Source organism: Lonchura striata, chromosome 25, assembly GCF_050655825.1.
Source record: "Lonchura striata isolate lonStrDom1 chromosome 25, ASM5065582v1, whole genome shotgun sequence".
Lineage (NCBI taxonomy): Eukaryota > Metazoa > Chordata > Aves > Passeriformes > Estrildidae > Lonchura > Lonchura striata.
The window spans coordinates 1,163,815-1,181,368 of record NC_140727.1 but is presented as its reverse complement, the minus strand read 5'-3'; the positions used below and the strand labels follow the sequence as shown (position 1 = coordinate 1,181,368).

General features: G+C 52.8%; 1 protein-coding gene across 2 annotated transcripts in view; it reads right to left on the bottom strand.

Moving 5' to 3' along the window:
• Nucleotides 1–3,822: 3,822 nt before the first annotated feature.
• SMG5 (SMG5 nonsense mediated mRNA decay factor) overlaps nucleotides 3,823–17,554 on the bottom strand; it is a 30,444-nt gene continuing 16,712 nt past the window's right edge. For both annotated transcript variants that reach the window (XM_021532193.4, XM_085560980.1), the window contains 11 exons: nucleotides 16,115–16,816; nucleotides 13,048–13,217; nucleotides 12,711–12,786; nucleotides 11,763–11,938; nucleotides 11,247–11,405; nucleotides 10,978–11,037; nucleotides 10,009–10,168; nucleotides 9,539–9,629; nucleotides 8,879–8,953; nucleotides 8,448–8,586; nucleotides 3,823–8,068 (listed from right to left, as the gene is read on the bottom strand). In XM_021532193.4, coding sequence (XP_021387868.1) covers nucleotides 7,985–8,068; nucleotides 8,448–8,586; nucleotides 8,879–8,953; nucleotides 9,539–9,629; nucleotides 10,009–10,168; nucleotides 10,978–11,037; nucleotides 11,247–11,405; nucleotides 11,763–11,938; nucleotides 12,711–12,786; nucleotides 13,048–13,217; nucleotides 16,115–16,816 — 1,892 coding nt within the window. In that variant the 3' untranslated portion in view covers nucleotides 3,823–7,984. The remainder of the gene's footprint in view (nucleotides 8,069–8,447; nucleotides 8,587–8,878; nucleotides 8,954–9,538; nucleotides 9,630–10,008; nucleotides 10,169–10,977; nucleotides 11,038–11,246; nucleotides 11,406–11,762; nucleotides 11,939–12,710; nucleotides 12,787–13,047; nucleotides 13,218–16,114; nucleotides 16,817–17,554) is intronic.

Here is a 17,554-nt window from a genome sequence, read left to right as displayed (position 1 = left end):
CAGTCACAGCAGCAGAGGAGCTGGGGGAGGAGGGTGAGAACCAGAGGAAGCCCTCTGGAGCACCCCAGGACCCCCAGGTGGGGACACCTGGCCTTGCCCTGGGTCACCCTGACTCACCGGGCAGAAGAGCAGGATGTTGTTGTAGAGGAAGGGGCACATAAAGTCTGCAGCATCCTGCTCAGCTGGGGATGCTCCAGCTTGGGGGAGTTGTGAAGGGGGAACGGGTGGGGGGGCACAGACCCCTGTCAGCTCCCACAGCAAGGACCCCACAAAAACCTTGGCTTTTGGCCTGAGCAGGGAGAATCACCAACAGGAACAAAAAGCTGAGAAGGAGAAAGCTTCCACCACCAGTTCCCTTATCCCAAACATCCTGGGAATAGCAAGAGAGGCCAGTGCAGATGAAGGAGTTCAAAATAGCCACAGGGCCAAAGCAGCGGTGCCAGACGTGGCTGACCCAGGAGTCTGGCATCAAACACGCAGCCTTGTGGCAGACACGGTGCCAGGGGCCTGCAGCTCCCTGGGCCAGCCCACCCCTGCCAGCCCACCTCTGCCGAGCCCCTCGGTCCCAGATGCAGCAGATGTGGAGGGCAGGCACCGGGCATGAAGAGGTGGGCACAGCTGGGGGCAGAGGGCAGGGGCAGCCAAGCAGCAGGCACATGAGCAGTGCTGGGGCCAGCAAATCCCCAGGGAGGATCAGAGCACCAGGCAGCACCACATGAATTCCTGCTGGCACAGCATGTTCTGAAGGTGAGCTCTGTCCCTGTCCCCATCCCCATCCTTGTCTCCTTCCCCTCCTTACCCCTGTCCCTGTCTCTGTCCCAGGCCCTGTCCCTAATCCCATCCCTATTCCCATTGCCAGCCTTTCTTTGTCCCCATCTCCATCCTCTTCTCTTCCCCATCCCTACCCCCATTCCCATCACCATTCCTATTCCCATTCTCATCTCCATCCTTGTCCCCATCCCCACCTGGTCAGTAGGAATTGTCCAGGACTGTCTCTTTCATCATCTGGAAGGAGCTGAGGACACAGCCAAGGCTGAGCTCTTGGGGTCGCAGTACCCCAACATGATCCCATCAACCCAGAAGATCTGTGGGGACAGCAGGGGACATCCCCAGAGGGAGCAGGACAGCCCAAGAGCTGCTTTGGGATTGTGGTGGGTGGGGAAACTGAGGCAGGGTGGGCTGGGAGTATCTCCCAGCTGAAACAAGGTTTCATGGGGAGTCCAGGTGATTTCCCACCTCGGATGAGAGAATTGGGAGAAGAAACGTGGGGGCAGAGCCTCCCCCTAGCCCAGCCAGAAGAACCCAGGCCCTTGGTGGACCCTGAAGACCTGAGCAGCACGGTGGGGCCTTGCACTCAGGCTGAGAGAGGGGTTGGGTCTTCAGCACCAAGCCCACTGAGGGATGGGGGTTGTGGCTGCAGGAGCCAGGGCAGACACACCCAGGAAGGCTCCAGCTTTTGCCCAGGTTGTGTGCAGCAAAGCCTGCTTTCTGTTTGGCTCTCCAGGGAGCCACAAACGGGACAGGATCGCGACCCCAGCCCAGAATGGGAAGGCACATTAGGGTCAGGGGTGGGGGCTGGCAGTGCAGGGCCCTGCAGGAGAGAATGAGATCCTGCTTCGTGTCCCCAGCAGGTTCAGGCTCAGGAGCAGCAGGGCAGAACAAGCCTGCAGAGGCACCCTGCAGCCCCTGCAAGCCCCAGCCCAGCCAGGCTGTTAGGCAGGGCTGGATGAAGGACACTGAGCTGGGCAGCTGGGCAAACTGGGGCAAGGGAGAGCAGCTCAGCAGCATGAGAGATGCTATACACATCCCACTCAGCCCAAAACCCACACAGTGGTCTAGAGGAAGGAAAACCCCAAACGATCTGAAAGTATCTGGACAAACCTCCTGCTGCTCTGCAGTGAGCAGGAGGCAGAGGAGTGCTGGCCCTGCAGAGCCCCCTCCTCAGCACTGCCTTGGGCCAGGGGTCCTGGTGCTGCCCCTGCCCTGGCTCCGTTCTGGGGCTCCCCCTCACCAGAGGGGCTCAAAGGCAGCTTTGTGCTGCACAATCACCGACCCTGGCACAGCCTGGCTTTGGCCGAGATCCCCCAAACTCCCACTGCAGACACGACCCCTTGCTGTGTATGGGGGCACACGGGAGCCTGCAGCTGCAGGGGCCACTGCAGGGCAGTTCTGGGCACCAGGCTTTAAATGCCACCACGCTGGGAGAGCCAGGGGAGGTGACAAAGGCAGGTCCACACAAACACCCACTGGGTCACACTGTGGGGTCCCACCAGAGGAGCTCTGGGAGGGAAGAGGTGGAGAAATCAAGGTTGGGGAAACCAAACAGACCTGCAAGAGGGTTGGCAGTGACTCTGGCTTAGCCCATGGGTCCATGCTGCAGCTGGATGGAGCTCGGGGAACTGAGGACTGAGCTGGGAACAGGAAGGATGCTTTCCAAAACCCTGATCTTTGGGGATTTATTGATCCCCAGAGGAATCGTGTTGAGTGTTGGGTACAGCACGAGCAGCTCAAAAACCCCATATGCCTGTCCCAAAGAGCCTGATGTGCACGCTGCTCCTCACCAGGGCTCTGTTGCCTCCCAGCCAAGGGAAGTCGCTTGTCCCCAGGGGAGCAGGCAGGAGGCCAGAGGCAGGTTTGGGGTCTCCACACTGGGATGCAGACCCTGGTGCTGAGCAGTCTCTCCAAGACACCCCACAAGGCACAGCAAAGCCAGGCAGGGAGATGTTCAAGGCAGGGGAATGACATGTCTGTACCAGAAGTGGGAAGCAGAGGCACAGAAAAAGAGGGGAACAGGCACTGAGAAACAGGCTGGAGAGACAGCAGCTCCTGGGGTCCTGGAGGATTCAGCTCTACAACGAGCAGGACCAGGAGCTGACCAGAGTTGTGGCCTTTTCCTGCTTGTTTCACCTCAGCCTGTTCCCATGCAAGGACTGTGGGACAAACCCCGACCCGTGGACCCCCCACAGCAACACCGTCCTGCACGGAGCAGTGATGGAGGCTCAGGGTTTGTTACGGGGTTGGCAGCCTCTTGGCACGGCCCTTTCAAGCAGGAAAAAGCATTCCCAGCCCTGCTCAAGGGGATGGAGTCAGCAGTGATAGTCCCTTTCTGCCAGCTCAGCCTTGGACAGGGCAGTCTCACCCCCAGCCCGTTTCCCTTCTGGGGACTGAAGCTGGATTCACCTTTTATCTCCCCCTCTGCCCATCCCGCTGGTGCAGCCTCCAAAGAACCCAAGAGGGAGAGAGAATTCATGGCAGTGCCCAGCTTGGGGCTCCCACCAGGGCAAGCAGATCAGGGTGCTCTGATAGCAATGAATTCAGGGCAGGATTACTGATCTATTTTTCTCTCCCTGCCCCTCAGCTACCCATGGCACCAGGGCATGGTGGGACCCTCACACAGCCCAATTTCCAGCCTGAAGCCCCCAGCCCACTCTCTCCCAGCACCTTGAAGGGACACTGGAAAATCACACATTTTAAAAATTTACACTTCCCTGTCTCCTGCTTCTGTCTTCTGCTTCTTCACCCCCTTTCCCCCATTAAAAGTGAGCTGCAAAGGCCCCAGTGAGCTGAGCCAGGTCCTCGTGCAGGGTCAGGGGTGCTCCTGTGGCAGCAGAGTCCTACCAAGAGGATGAAGTCATCCCAAATCACAAAGGCAGAAAGGGAAATGCTACTCCCATCACAGGGAGGAAGGACCCACCTGCACTTCTTTACTGGAAAGTCTGGTCAGCAAAGCATATGGGGTGGATTTACAGATGGAAAATGCACTCGGCCCCCAGGCTGCACAGGAAAGGTGGGATGGGCTGGGAATGACCACAGGACACAAAGTACAAACATCTGGTATTTTATTAAGCCAGTTGCTGTGCTCAGACCATGGTCAGACATATGCTGGGAGCCCCAGCCCCTGCTCACCCAGCTGGGCCCCATGTCCCCTCGATCCTCCCTGGCTCTGCAAGCCCGTGTGCCACACGAGAGCTGAGGAGAGGTTGATTGTCCCTCGCCTCGAACCTACATCCCCTCACTGCGAGCGGCAAGGCCAGCAGCACGGCCCCTGTGCCAGCCCTCCCTGCCCACGCCCTGGCCAGCCCTGCTGCACACCAAGAAGGAAAAGAGCCCTAAATTGAAGATGCGAGACAAAATCCGAGGCATTGCGGGTGGCCTCAAGCCAAGCAAGGATGGGAGCAGAGGATGTTCCTGCTTGGAACAGCCCATGAAACCATGGAGCAGAAGCCCAACAAGCACCAGCGACTGTGTCCACCACGGTTTGGGGACAGCCCAGCCAGCCTCAGCCACCACAGACCTGTGTCCTCCCAGCATGGGGTCACCCCAAAAACCCCGAGCCACTCAACAGGGTGGTAAGGAAGAGAAAAAACAAACCCAAGAAACACACCAGAACACATGAAAACTCTTGTTTTCAGCCCACAAGATGGTTTTTCTGTTTGCTCTCCTTCCCAGCACAGCAGGCACTACTTGACTGGCTCACAGCTGCTCCAGGGCAAGCCTGTGGCTGGTGCAGGAGCAGCACTGCAGGAAGAGCCACGGCTGGAGCCTGCCCTCTCCATCCTGCCCGATGCTCTCCTGACGAGGCAGCTCACGGTTCTGGCTTGGACAAGGGTGGGGGGCTCTCAGGGAGCCCCCACTGCAGCACCACAGCAGCCACAGGCTGCACAGAGCCTTCCACAGAGCCTTCCCTTTGCTTCCACCCCAAGACCCATTCCATGTCAGCAAGCCACCATGCCAGGGGAGAGATGCAGTGACCCTTGGACAGAGCAGTTCTGTTCAAGGAGGAAACTCCAGCTCATCCTGAGTGTTGGGATGGGGGCAGAGAAGTGACTTCCTTCACCCCAGTCCAGGGGATGATATGTTGAGCCCCCTCAGAAGGCCAGGCTTGCTGGAGGACACTGCATGCCATCTCCCCAAGGCTGCCCTGCAGCCACACTGCTCTCACACTGTGAAGCCTCCCAGTTTTTCAGCTCTTGGCATCTCTGACTGGGGATGCAAATCCAAAAACCATTCACCAGGTCCTCAAGCACAGTGCTCTGGATAGGAAAAGGGTAGCACAGGGACCCTTCAGGTGGCCTTTTTAAAGGTCACAATCCCTCCCCATCCAGCCCAGAGTGGAAGGTGTCATGAGGATAATCCGGATTCCCCATTGCATGCTGAGGGCTTCTTTCTCACATATGCAAAATTTTGGAATATTAAACCAACCCCTCAGGGGACCAGAGCAGTGACTGAGGGGTAGCTGTGAGCAGCCCCTGCTGTTGCCATGTGAACCCATGTGGGTTCACAGCAGCTCCACTGCCCCTGGTTATAGAAAATTAATTTCTTTACTTTTGCTCTTAAACTGGATCCCTTGCCCACACAAGGCCTCAGTGACTCAGAACACAGCTCCTCCTCAGCCTGCCCAACTGTGCAGCACTTGGCTCCCAGCTGCACCCTGCAGGGCTGTGGGAGCTGCAAGAACTGAAAACATCTGCCATCAACTGAAACACTTGCCACCAGTGAGACAGGAATTCCCCCCGGCCTGCTGCTTTACCTGTACTGCTCTTCTCTCCCCTCAAGATCCAGCCAGGACCTAAGGAATGCTCGACCCGGGGTGAAGCTGAAGACTGCTCCCAGCTCCTCACTGCTTTGACCATAGCCCAGCAATGCTTCTCTTCACCAACCCCAAGTGCAGCCATAAGGGTGACACTGAGGCTCTCAGGACAAACACACCGAGCTCAGCCTCAGTGACCTCCAGACTCCTCTGCTTGCTTGGCAGACAGGACTGGGGGGGTTTCTTCAGCAGCAGGAAAAAGCAGAGCACATCAACTCTCTGTGCCCCCCACCAGACAAGGAGGATTTCACCTCAAGAACAGTCCCACAAGGAGATTCCCTTCTCTTTTTCCACCCCATCAGACAGAAGTAATGAGCTACACAAACAAATTATTTCAAATAAAACCACTGGAGGAAAGAGTGACTGGGAGCTTCACAACCCATCTCAGATCTCCAAGAATCCCCAAGGTGTGCCAGAGTCTCTGACCTGCTGTCCTGCAAATGACCTTCTCTTGGCTTAGCCAAGCAGAGTACTGTGAGTTTCAGGAGAAGCTGTAAAAGGGAAGATCCTGCAGGGAAGCCCCCGTCCCTCACAGCCAGCCTGTCAGCCTCCAGGATGGACCAGCTGTACCATGGAGGTTGGCATTTCCCTCTGCTGTGCTGTAAAGGAGCTGGAACTGGAAGAGAAAGGAATCCTCTGGTACTTGTGCTGGTATTTTTAGTTTTTACCTGAAAACAAGGAACATCCTGCAGTACAACACACCATGCTCAGAGCCTGCACAGAGTGGAGTATGTGACTCAGCTTCTCATGTTATGCTCTCTTGGCTGTAGCAGTTTCTGGCTGGCCCATGTGAGAACACAGAAGACTCCAGTGGTTTGTACTTGCATAGCTGCTGCTGGTTCATGTGGATGGAGACATCTGTTCCGTGGGCACAAAGAGGCAAGAGGGAGCATGAAGAGACTGCCCAGCCCCTCTCCTGCTGCCCTGCGAGCAACCTGCAGCTTCCTGTCCGAGCAGCGGCCAAGTGACGGCGTGTCAGACGCAGGCTGCCTGAGATGCTGCCAGGATGGAGCTCTGCAGGATCCCTCCCAGCTCACCTGGGCAACCAGCTCTTCCAGCACCTGCCCAGGTAGCACCAGCCCTCCTGTCTGGGATGCCAAAAGCACGGAACAGTCCGTGAGCTCGGAGCTCCTGGACAGCCTCTGCCAGCCCAGGACGCGAGAATGGGGGACACAAACGCTCCAGCTCTGTAACCATCTCTAGCACAGCATTGCAGCAGTGGTGCACTGAACAACCAGCAGAAGATAATGGCTTTGAGATTCTCCTTCCTCCTCCACACCCTATTGAAAGATTTAGTGGGGAAAAAAAGGGAAAAAAAGAAAAGATGAAAAAGAGGCTTTGGGTCCTTTGGAGACATCTGCTCCATCCCAGTGTTGCAGTGCTCAAGCCAAGCATCTGAGCCTTAATGGTGTAGAAATCCCACCCGGCTCTTCTCTCTCATTCAGCAGTTCTGCCAGATTCCTCCTTTTCTCCAAGGTCTAATGCATAGTGGGAGAAACTGGGGATGGAGGCAGAGTCCTGTGGCATCCCTGGAGCAGCATGGTGGAGCGTGCAGCTCCCAGGGAGAGTGGAGTGCAACACAAGGCTGCTCCCTCCTCACAGGCCAACATCCCTTTGCACTGAGCCCGCTCCATGGGGGCCTGGGAAAGGAAATAAATATGCTTGTTCTACAACAAAAAAAATTATATTAAGAGCTTTCCCCCCCCTTTTAAATAGAGTGTTTCCTTTTCTTTCTGATGTTGGAAGAGCATCCAAAACCCCAAAGGAACTCCTATTTTTTCTTTTTTTTTAATATTATTTATATATATAAAAACTAAAAATTAAAAAGAAAAAAACCCTTGAAAAATAATTAATTCAAAAGGGGGGCGGGGGGGAAGAAATACTATCCACTTTCCTGTCCCCAGATTGCCAAACAAGAGCAAAACACTCTTTGGATCTTCTTTCCCAAGCCGGAGGGTTCCGTTTCTGCTGCACTGGTTTGGTTTTGCTGAAGTGAAGTCCACGCTTTGAACCACCAGCCTGCTTCTGCTGGCCAAGCAAGCTTTGGGAGGAAGGAGGGGGATGAAGGACTGCCTGTCTCTTGCCCATCTCTGCCGACTGGGAGAAGGGCAGAGCTCTGCCCCGGCCATACCGAGGGGCCTCTCTCAGAGCAGTTGGCGCCATCAGAGCTGTACAGCCGTCTGGTCAGGATGCAGGTGGAGGGTGTCAGTGTGCGTGCCCACTTTGGATTTTTTTTTTTAATTTGTTTGGGTAGGTATTTTTGATGCTGTTGCTGCTGCTGCTGCTGCTTCTTCGTGTCGTAAGTGTCGCCCAGATTGTTGTTTCCTTCGTTCAGACGCTGCACGTTGCGAGAGGGGGAGAGAAAGGTTCACCAACCCGATGCCTTTCTGACCATCAGCCCATCTCTTTCCACTGCTTGTAGAACTCCAGAACATTTTTTATCTCTATGCTGGCATTGGCGGCTGCCTGGATGGCAGACTGCAAGCAAACACAGACAAAACAGATGGTTAAATTTTAACTTGCCCTGTCAAGACAGCTGCCATTCCCAGCCTGGGGACTCTCCAGCAGCCTGGCACAGCTGGAAGGCCAAATCCTCCCAATTTTCATTGCTCTGGTACAAGAGGCTTGCACAGACACGAAATTAAATTCTCTCATCTGCCCCACAATACTCTGTATCACAAAATAACGAAGCCTTGAGGGAATAAGGAATCTCAACAAATAAAGTAACTTTGGGGAAATCAGGCCAGTTATTAGCCAAAGCAAAAAGACATTTTAAAAAAATCTCTTGCCAATTGATCATGTTATATCCTTGCTAGGAGGCAGAATGGCTCAGCTCAGCCAGACAAGAGCTACTGACCTGCATGGGCACTGAGAAGGAGCTCGGGTCCTCCAGCTGGAAGCCCGTGATGATGGTGACCATTCCTGTGGTGTCGTCCTCTCCGCTGCCCTGGGACACTGTCAGTTGTTTGCAGCTGTCCAGTATTTTATAGAGATTCCTGACAGAACAGAGAAACAGAGGGGAAGGTCAGCACAAAGACCACATCTGCTCAGGACAATAAATGGGAAGCAGGGCTGCTTTCATATTCCCATTAAGGACTTTTCTGAGACCTTTCTGAGCACAGAGTGCTTTGTGTAACATGCACAGGTGTGTGTCCTTATCTCCAAGGAATGTCATCATTACTCACACATAGAACAAGCTCTGCAATGGATCCCAGTGCTAACACCTCTCCCCAAAGCCACCTGCCTGCTGCGAACCAGGCTCAGACACCTTCAGATGTTGAATCTTACCAGGCATCTAAATCTTGTCTCTTCAACTTATGCCTCTCAAAGCTCTTCCCAACATCCTTCTGGCAACGAATGTACCTAAGGAGAAAGCAGAGTCTCTGAGCTCATATGGAGACCATCACACAGGCTAAAGTCAGTGCTCCACAGCAGCTCCTCTGGCTGCTGCAGGGCTTCCACCAACCCAAACCTAACACCCAAAGGTCCATGCAAGGAATCCTCTGTGAATCGCTTTGATCACCTCCCTGCCTCACCACCATTCCCACATGGTGCTCTCAGCACCACGTCTCAAGCCCACCAGCCCTGACACTGACCCCAGAGATGCAGTTTGTCCTTTCAGCTGTGTTTCTGCAGAGCACCCGGGCACAATCCAGCTCTTCCAGCACTCTCAGTGCAGTAGCAAAGGTCACTGCTCCAGTTTATACAGCAACAGAGATGCAACTCCACCATTGCTCAGAAGCAGCTGTACTTCGCAGCTGAGCAGCAACTACCAGCACATCTGAAGAACCAGCTGCTGAATCTGCTCCTTCACTGCCTTCCCATTCCTGAAGTCTGGCTTTTCCTTGGCCCACTCCTCCTTCTGCTTCAAGGGATCCACAGCCTGCTCCCACCCAAAGCCCACCCCTTCCAAAAACAAGGGGAAACCCACCCCTCTCCTGCTCTCACCTGTTTCCCTTTTTAAATTCTGCCTCCAGATACCGAATGCTGTCCCTAGCACCGGCGTTCTCCTTTTTCAGGAAGTCTAGGCCATCGATAACTAACAGGAGGAAAAAAACCAAAGAACAAAAACCATCTTGTTTACAGTTCTACTTCTGCAAACCAATCCAGAGGCATCAAGCACTCCCCATTCCACAGAACACTGCCCAATGCACAGCTGCCACCGGAGAGGCACGGAGGGAACAGAACCTCTCTCCTCTCAGCTCTTCTGACACACTGTCAAAATCTCAAGCATGGGCCACACACAGAACAGGCTCCAAAAGAACACATCAAAAGGGTGTTGCAACTGTTCCAGATGAAGTGAAGGATAAGAGCAGGAGGAGGGAAAGCCACCACCCAGGCGTCTGGGGCCTGCTCCTAGCACAGAAGGGACAGGGGCAGGCAGCCACTGCCAGTTACCTGCTGTGGAGTCCCCATACCTGTTCGAGGGATGATGATTATGAACCTCCCGCTGGTGGCCAGCTGCTTGACAAGAGCCAGGTGCTGGCAGAGGGCCTGGGTGTCCGGAACAAGGTAAGGAGACATGGCTGACTGTGCCTTGGGCTGCTGGAGACTTCCCTCCAGCTGAGACACCTCCAGCTGAAAACACACGTGCAAAGACACTCACTTCACATTTATTCTGAAACACACATCAAACAGGGCAAGACTTGCCCTGCAAAGCTCCACCAGGCCCTTCCAACCTCCAAGCACATAGAACTAGAGGGCTGCATGCAGCAGAGAGTCAGCAAGAGAAGAGGATCTCACTCTGCACTACCCAGTGCAGCCTCACCTCGAGTACTGTGAACAGTTTGGGCACCTTGATGTAAGAGGGGCATTGAAATATCAGACAGTGTCCAGAGGAGGATGACCAGGATGGAGAAAGGCCTCATGTGGCTGAGGTCAGTCAGTTTGCTCAGCTTGGGAAAGAGAAGGCTGAGGGTGACTGCCCCATCACAGCCTAAACCCTCCTTGAGAGGGTCAGCAAGCAGGAGATGCTGACTTCCTCTCTTTAGTGACTAGCAATGGGACATGAGGAAATGGTACATTTCATTTCTAGCTTCATTGCTGCATCAGGGCAACTTCAGGCTGAACATTAGGAAAAGGTTCTTCCCTCAGAGGGGGAAGAAGCTCCCCAGGAAAGTGGCTGTCACGCCAAGCCTGCCAGAGCTCAAGGAGTGGCTGAACACCCTTGGGCATTCAGTTTAAAGTAGCCCTGTGAGGAGCAGGGACTTGGACTCTGTGATTCTTATGGAATCCCTTCCAGCCTGAGATCCTCTACACTTCCATCTATGCAGGATGGACTTACTGCCTCTGTGTGGAACAGGAGCAGAGTTCCCCCTTCCCTTCCCAGGTTCTGACATTCCAGCCACTACCCTGCTGGTTTTCAGGCTGGAACTGGTGTCTCCTACCTGCAGACGAAGCTGAGCCATGTCTCTCATGAGCCTGTTCCGACGAGCTTCCTCTGCAGCCTAGTTGCAAAACCAAACTTCCATATCAGTTAGCAGGAAACACACCAGCTGACATAGCATACACTTCCAGAGTGAAAAGGGGACACTGGAATGGCTTTAAGGAGCAGAACTTTCATCTCCTCCCAGATATCTGTGATTATAATTACGACCTAATAGTAAGCAACAGGAAACAGAGAATACAGAGAATTCATTCACCTCTACGAACTCACCATGTGAAACTGAGCCTGGGCCTGGTGCAACAAGCTGTCTTGCTCTGACTGTGCTATGCTGATGAAGATCCCAAGCTCTGAGTTGAACTGCAGGATGCTGCCTTGCAAGTGGGTAATGAAGTGGCCGAAGCTCCGAATGCAGCAGATCCGCACGACAGACTGCAAGGAAGCAGCAGCAGTCACCAACCAGCCACCACAGCCACGGTGTGGCCTGAGGCAGCGCCCACCTGCAGCTCACACTTTTGGAAAAGGCAGGACCCAGTATTAAATGCCCAGTTCTGGTGGATGATTCTGATCTCTTCTGAAGTCAGAGACTGCAGGAAAGGCTGCAGCTGGCCAGAAGGTTCAAGGGTGCCAGCAGTCTGGGGCTTCCCCAACCCAAGGAAATCTTAGGAAACAGCAGCACGCTGCCACTCCTGCTCCAGAAACCTCTGCTCAAGCCTTCAGTGCTAGGAAAAGGAACCACATATCACAAGAATCCAAATCTGATTTTTTTCAGGATTTATCCCAACTCACCTCCTCAACTGCTGAGAAAATGGGCCGATCCTGCTCGAAGTTAAACCTCTTGTGTGCATTTTTCAGAGGGGGGAGATTGCGCAGGGCCACATCTTCCGGGAGCAGCAGGTTGGCCTTCAGGTCTGGGAGCTCAGCATCACTCAGGATGTCTTTGACTTCATCACACAGGGCCAGCCCTGGAGAGGAGGGACAAGAAGGAGAGCAAAACAACTGATGGTGGGGCTAAGAGGAGAACTGCTTTAAGGCACATGATCTATAATGATCACCGGCAGAGGTGTTAATGAAACATGTTCTGTGAGCACCAGCTTAAAGAGGAACCACAAGAACACTCACAATATAAAGAGCAACTCTCCCAAACAATCTGTCAGGGGATTCTGGGAAATCCCCTGTTTGGAGGGACAGCTTTCCCCACCTATTCCAACTAATGAGCAACTGTGTTTAAACTCCCCTTCTCATAAAACATTGGGAACTTCAGGCTCAGCCCTGAAGAGAGCACATTATGAGCAGTTTGAGCTCCAAAACTATTTTCCAGGATTACCATGGCAAAATCACAGCCTTACTCCTGCTATTTCACTCCTGTTGGCCACACATGGATTCTCACATGCTGGTGCCAGTGTTTCAGTATGCTGCCAGCAACATTAATGCATTTTTGTGTATGATTTTTGGGGTTGTCCTGTCAGGACCAGAGTTGAACTCAATCCTGGAGCAAGGTGAGGGGTTTCTTCCAACTCAGGATGTTCTATGATTACATGATTTGAAAGACTATGGGACAGTATTTAACTGGAATGGTGTTTAAACAAAAAAAAACAACACATGCACGTTTTACTTCCTATTGTGCTTATAAAAACTGCTACTTGGAAATCTCCCTCCCTAAGTTCTCACACACCCTGGGAATTACTGATGACTAGGCTTGGTGAAACATGACATTTCCACTTCTTTCTCCAGTACCTGATTCCTGCAGGTCTGCAGCTGAAGGCAGAAGGTTCAGGAGTACAGACAGCCTGTTCCACAGGCTCTGAGAGCTCTGCAGGAACAGAACACAAAAGGTCATAGAAAATGTCATGACAGATGCATACAACAACTAGGCAGCTTAGGCCTTCCAGTATCCCACAACACTCAGAATATTTTATGAAGAGTAAATATCACCATCCTTTTTAGGCTCAGATTAGCTTAATTCAGCTGCTGGGGGACATAACATCACCCTCTGCTCAGGATTGGGGCCGTGGCTGCAACCACCTCAGGGAAGCTGACACAACCTTGTAGAGAGCCCTGACACCATCCCCACCTGAGCACACATAATGATGAGGTCTGTGTTTGTCCTCAGCCAGTCCAGGAACACCTTGACAGTAAGCAGCAGCCCTTCATTGGTCACAATCTCCAACTTCTCCTGAAGGGATCGCTCATTTCTGCAGGATTTGTTACTTGAAATACTTTCTTCTGAGTCAGACACATCATCTGGAAAACAAAGGCAAGCACAAGATGGCAGCTGTTAAACCCCCTGAGATGCCAAGCCCTGCTGGTATCAGAACAGAACTGGGCTGGCAATAGCAGAGTTGAAATACTAGGTGCCTCCACACATCCTCACAAAAGCAGTCTCTAGAGTGTATCACCCCTGCATCTCCTTCTTCCTTGGGATAAGAGGGTTAAAATCTCCCTGTGAAGGTTTGACCAATGCCTAACCTCTGCAGCAGCCTCCATGCTGACAGAGTGGGGCAGCACATGCCAGCACGAGGACCAGAGCAGTTCCTGCAGGGAACTGAGCCCTGAGGCCAACATGCTCCCAGCTTCGAGCCAGGCAAGAGCAGGAAATGGCAGGGCTGTCCTGTGAGTCAGAGAATTTTAAATATTGAACATATCCTTTGCACTCTTCTATCTCTCCAGAGCTGAGGATCTCAAAGGCATTGCCAGTGGAATCTCGTGTGACACAAGTGACCTGAGGTCAGTGTGGGAATCACCCACACGTTTTACAGACCCTCATTTCCAGTGCTACCATTGTTTCCTATGAGCACAGCTATGGGCATTCCACAAACCCTCAGAATCACAAGGAGTGATTTATTCAGAGCCCACCACTGACAGTGTTACACCATGAAAAAGCAGTTTGGATACAGCACACATGAGGAGAGCCCAAAGCAAAAAAGTACACAGTGAACTCATTCCATCTCTCATTTTCTACACCCGTAAAGGTATTGTGGTCACACATTCCTGGAGCTGAAACAGCGACATAACCACTGAGGGAAAGGTTAAACAGACCAAAGCCCATTTGTTTCTTCCTTTAACACCCATCTCTTTCATGTGGCCATGGAGCAGTGTCACGAGCCAGTCAACACTAACATGATCTAATACTGTGCCTTAAAATGCTGGCCCAGGCAAAACCTGAATTTTGCCAGTACTGTAGCCAGCTGGATTTGGCAGCAGGATGTAGAATGTTTCCTTGCTCCAGGGAAGTTGGGAGGAATGAAAAACAAGACTGAACAGGCCCAAGTAGTTTTATGTGGAACACAAACAATTCCCTGTAGTCTATCAGATCTCCCTTTCCAGCTGTTTTTGCCCAGAACATCACTCAGCTGTGTAAGCTGAGTGGTGAAGGAGACACAGCAGCTCCACCTGCTGTGCAGCTCCCAGGAGTTCAGCATGCAACAGTCAGTGAGGCACATCTGGGGGGTCACAGAGAGGCCCTCAACACCTCTCACATGCACCTGAGTCACATCGCCCACACAAACTTCTACGTGAGCATTGGGCTGATAATCTGTCATCTCATGGAAAACTTCCTGTCCCTCATCTGCCTTGACACCAGAAGCAATAGTAAGTGTCTGATTAGATATTTCACAAAGGGAAAAGGGAAGATGCAATTTTTAATACCTGCTGGAATCATCCTCTGGAGCCAAAATGGCTTCACTATAGCAATTCATGCCTGAAAAATTCATTTACCTTCTACGATGGGGTTACAGCAGTGGAGGATGAGGGAAGAGCAACTGACCTCATCCACCTGGATTTATGCAGAGCATTTGACACTGTCCTGCACAACATTCTTGTTTCTTAACTGGACAGACATGGATTTGATGGATAAACCACTTAGTCGATGACAACTTGGCTGGATAGTCATGGTTAAAGAGCTGCAGCCAACAGCTCAATGTCCAAGTGGAGAGCAGTGACAAGGGGCATCCTCAGGGGTTGGGACCAGCACTTTTTAACACCTTTGCTGGTGTCAGACACTGAGATCAAGTACACCCTCAGCCAGCTTGCTGACAACACTGAGCTGTGTGGTGGGGTCACACACTGGAGGGAAGGGATGGCATCAGAGGAACCTGGACAGGCTGGAAAGCTGGGTCTGTGCCAACCCCAGAAGGAATGGCAAAGGCAAGGAGAAATGTTGCACCTGTATTGAGGCACCCCCAAGTACAAACGCAGGCTGGGAGAGAATGGATGGAGAGCAGCCCAGAGAAGGATTTGGGGGATGGGTTGACAAGAAGCTCAGCATGCCGTGGCAACGTGCACTGGGGGCCCAGAAAGCCAACACTGTCCTGGGCTCGTCCCCAACAGCGTGGGCAGCGTGTGAAGGGGAAATTCTGCCCCTCTGCTCTGCTGAGACCCTCCCCTGCAGAGCTGCCTCCAGCTCTGGGTCCCCAGCACAGGGAGGACAAGGAGCTGCTGGAGTGAGTCCAGGGGAGGCCACGGAGATGATCCAGGGGCTGCAACCCCTCTGCTCTGGAGACAGGCTGGGAGAGCTGGGGGTGTTCAGCTTCGAGAAGTAAAGGCTCCAGGGGGACCTCAGAGCCCCTTCCACTGCCTAAAGGGGCTCCAGAAGGGTGAGGGACTTTCACAAAGTCCTGAATGGGACAAAGGGGAATGGTTTTAAACTGAAGGAAGGCAAATTTAAATGTGATATTAGGAAGAAATTGCTCCCTGTGAGGGTGGTGAAGCTCTGGTACAGGTTGCCAAGAGAAGCTGTGGCTGCCCCATCCCTGAAGTGTTTAAGGTCAGGTTGGAGCAGCCTAGTGCAAGAGTGCATGAAATGACATGGAAGTTTGTTCCTTCCAAACAAACTAGCCTGTGAGCCCGTGATTATCACAGCTGCTCAGCATTTAGTCTGCAGAACAGTAGTTGTTCTGGTAACCCTGGTTGGCCACAGGTGTTTCCTTTGCCCAGTGCACATACTCCTGCATGCTGGGCAATGTAAAAGTAAAGCTCCTCCGTCAGGACATCTCCAACCCAAGGCCTGCCCACTACTTGGGCAACCTGCTCCTCCAAATCTAACCAAAGGAAAGCTTGCACCAAGGGAAATGGTGACTTTAGCAAACAGACTGCTATAATTTGCAGTTTTCTACACATAATTGCAATAACAAGGCCCTTACCTTGCTCTGCCAAGCTGGGCTTCTCCAGATCTCCATTGACACATGGCTTGCTCTCTATCCCACCCTTCAAGGCAGGTGGTTCACTGTTGGGTTTCAGGAGGATGTTGCTGAACGTGGGAGCCAAGCGAAAGCAGCGTTTGGTCTGGAACAGCTGGGTGGACATGGCCTGGAGATTACTGGCTATGCTTGCATCATTAGTGCTCAGGGAAGCTGGCCCATTGACTGCTGGATCTACAGCTTCAGTTTTGGAGATGCTTGGGCTCTTGGAGTCCCCCAGCCCACTGCTATCCACACAGTTTTTTAGGGCCTCTTTGGGCCCACTTTTGCCTTGGCTGCCTCCTTCCTCACCCGGTTCATCCTCCATGTCCTCCAAGTCAGACCGAGATTCTTGGCTGTTCATGTCAGAGTCTGTCTCCACATCAAAAGCAGCTTCTGCTTCCTCATCGCTCTTCTCTGAACCACTCTCTGAGCCATCACTGCCCTTGATGGAGCTCTGGCTGGAGTCAGAGTCAAAGCCCTCACTCAGGTCGCTCTCATCCACCTTCTGGGGGTGGCGGCGGCGGCGCAGGCAGGACAGACGAGAGTACTTTTTGCTTTTCTTGCAGTCGTTCTTCCGCTGCTCCTCGCTGGGCTGATGATTGGCCAACTCAGCTTCAGCTTCCTTCTCAATTGAGTTCACAGCCTCCCGTGGCTCCTGCTCATCTGCATTTACAGGGAGAATGCAAGTTAAAGTTACAGTGTGTTCCTCAGGCTGCTGCTGGCCAGCCCTGGATCCAGGAAACCAGAGCTGCAAACTTCAGCCATCACTTCCATCTGCGTCTTCCACCCCCAGAAGAAAGATTCACTTTCTCAAAGCACCTGGGAAGCCAGGATTTCTACTGCCCAAGCTGGGCTACTCTGCTACCAGGCAGCCTCAGTGCTCAAGGCTGAAAAACCAGAATAGAACACAGGTGAATTCTAATGCTCCTCCTCAGCTTTCTACAGTCAGAGCTGAGTGACCCACTGAGCAGAGCAGGGACATGGGCTCTGTAACTACACTGTCCTGACCCAATCTCTTTCTTGACCAACATGCATGGAACCTTTCTAGCAGCCCTGGATCACTATGACAGCTTCAAAACCTGCAGAGGAGGGGTCGTTCATTGCTGCTTTTACCAGAAACTCCCTCACCCTGCATTCAGTGAGGTATTGCCAATGGACTGTTTCTAGGGAAAAGGCTTAGTAGTTTTAGTTACTGCTCAAAAAAATCCCCCAGCAATTCAAGAGTCACCCTTGCCTGAGCAGAATTGAGGTATGCTGAGAGGGCCTGTTGCTGTCAGCCCCACTCTGCCCCTTCTGCCTCACTCAGCCCGGGTGTTTTACCTGAGATCATCTCCTCATGGAGGAGGAAAGCAGCCAGTAAACAACAGCAAACAGAGACAGAGAATAAAATCTCAGATTGGG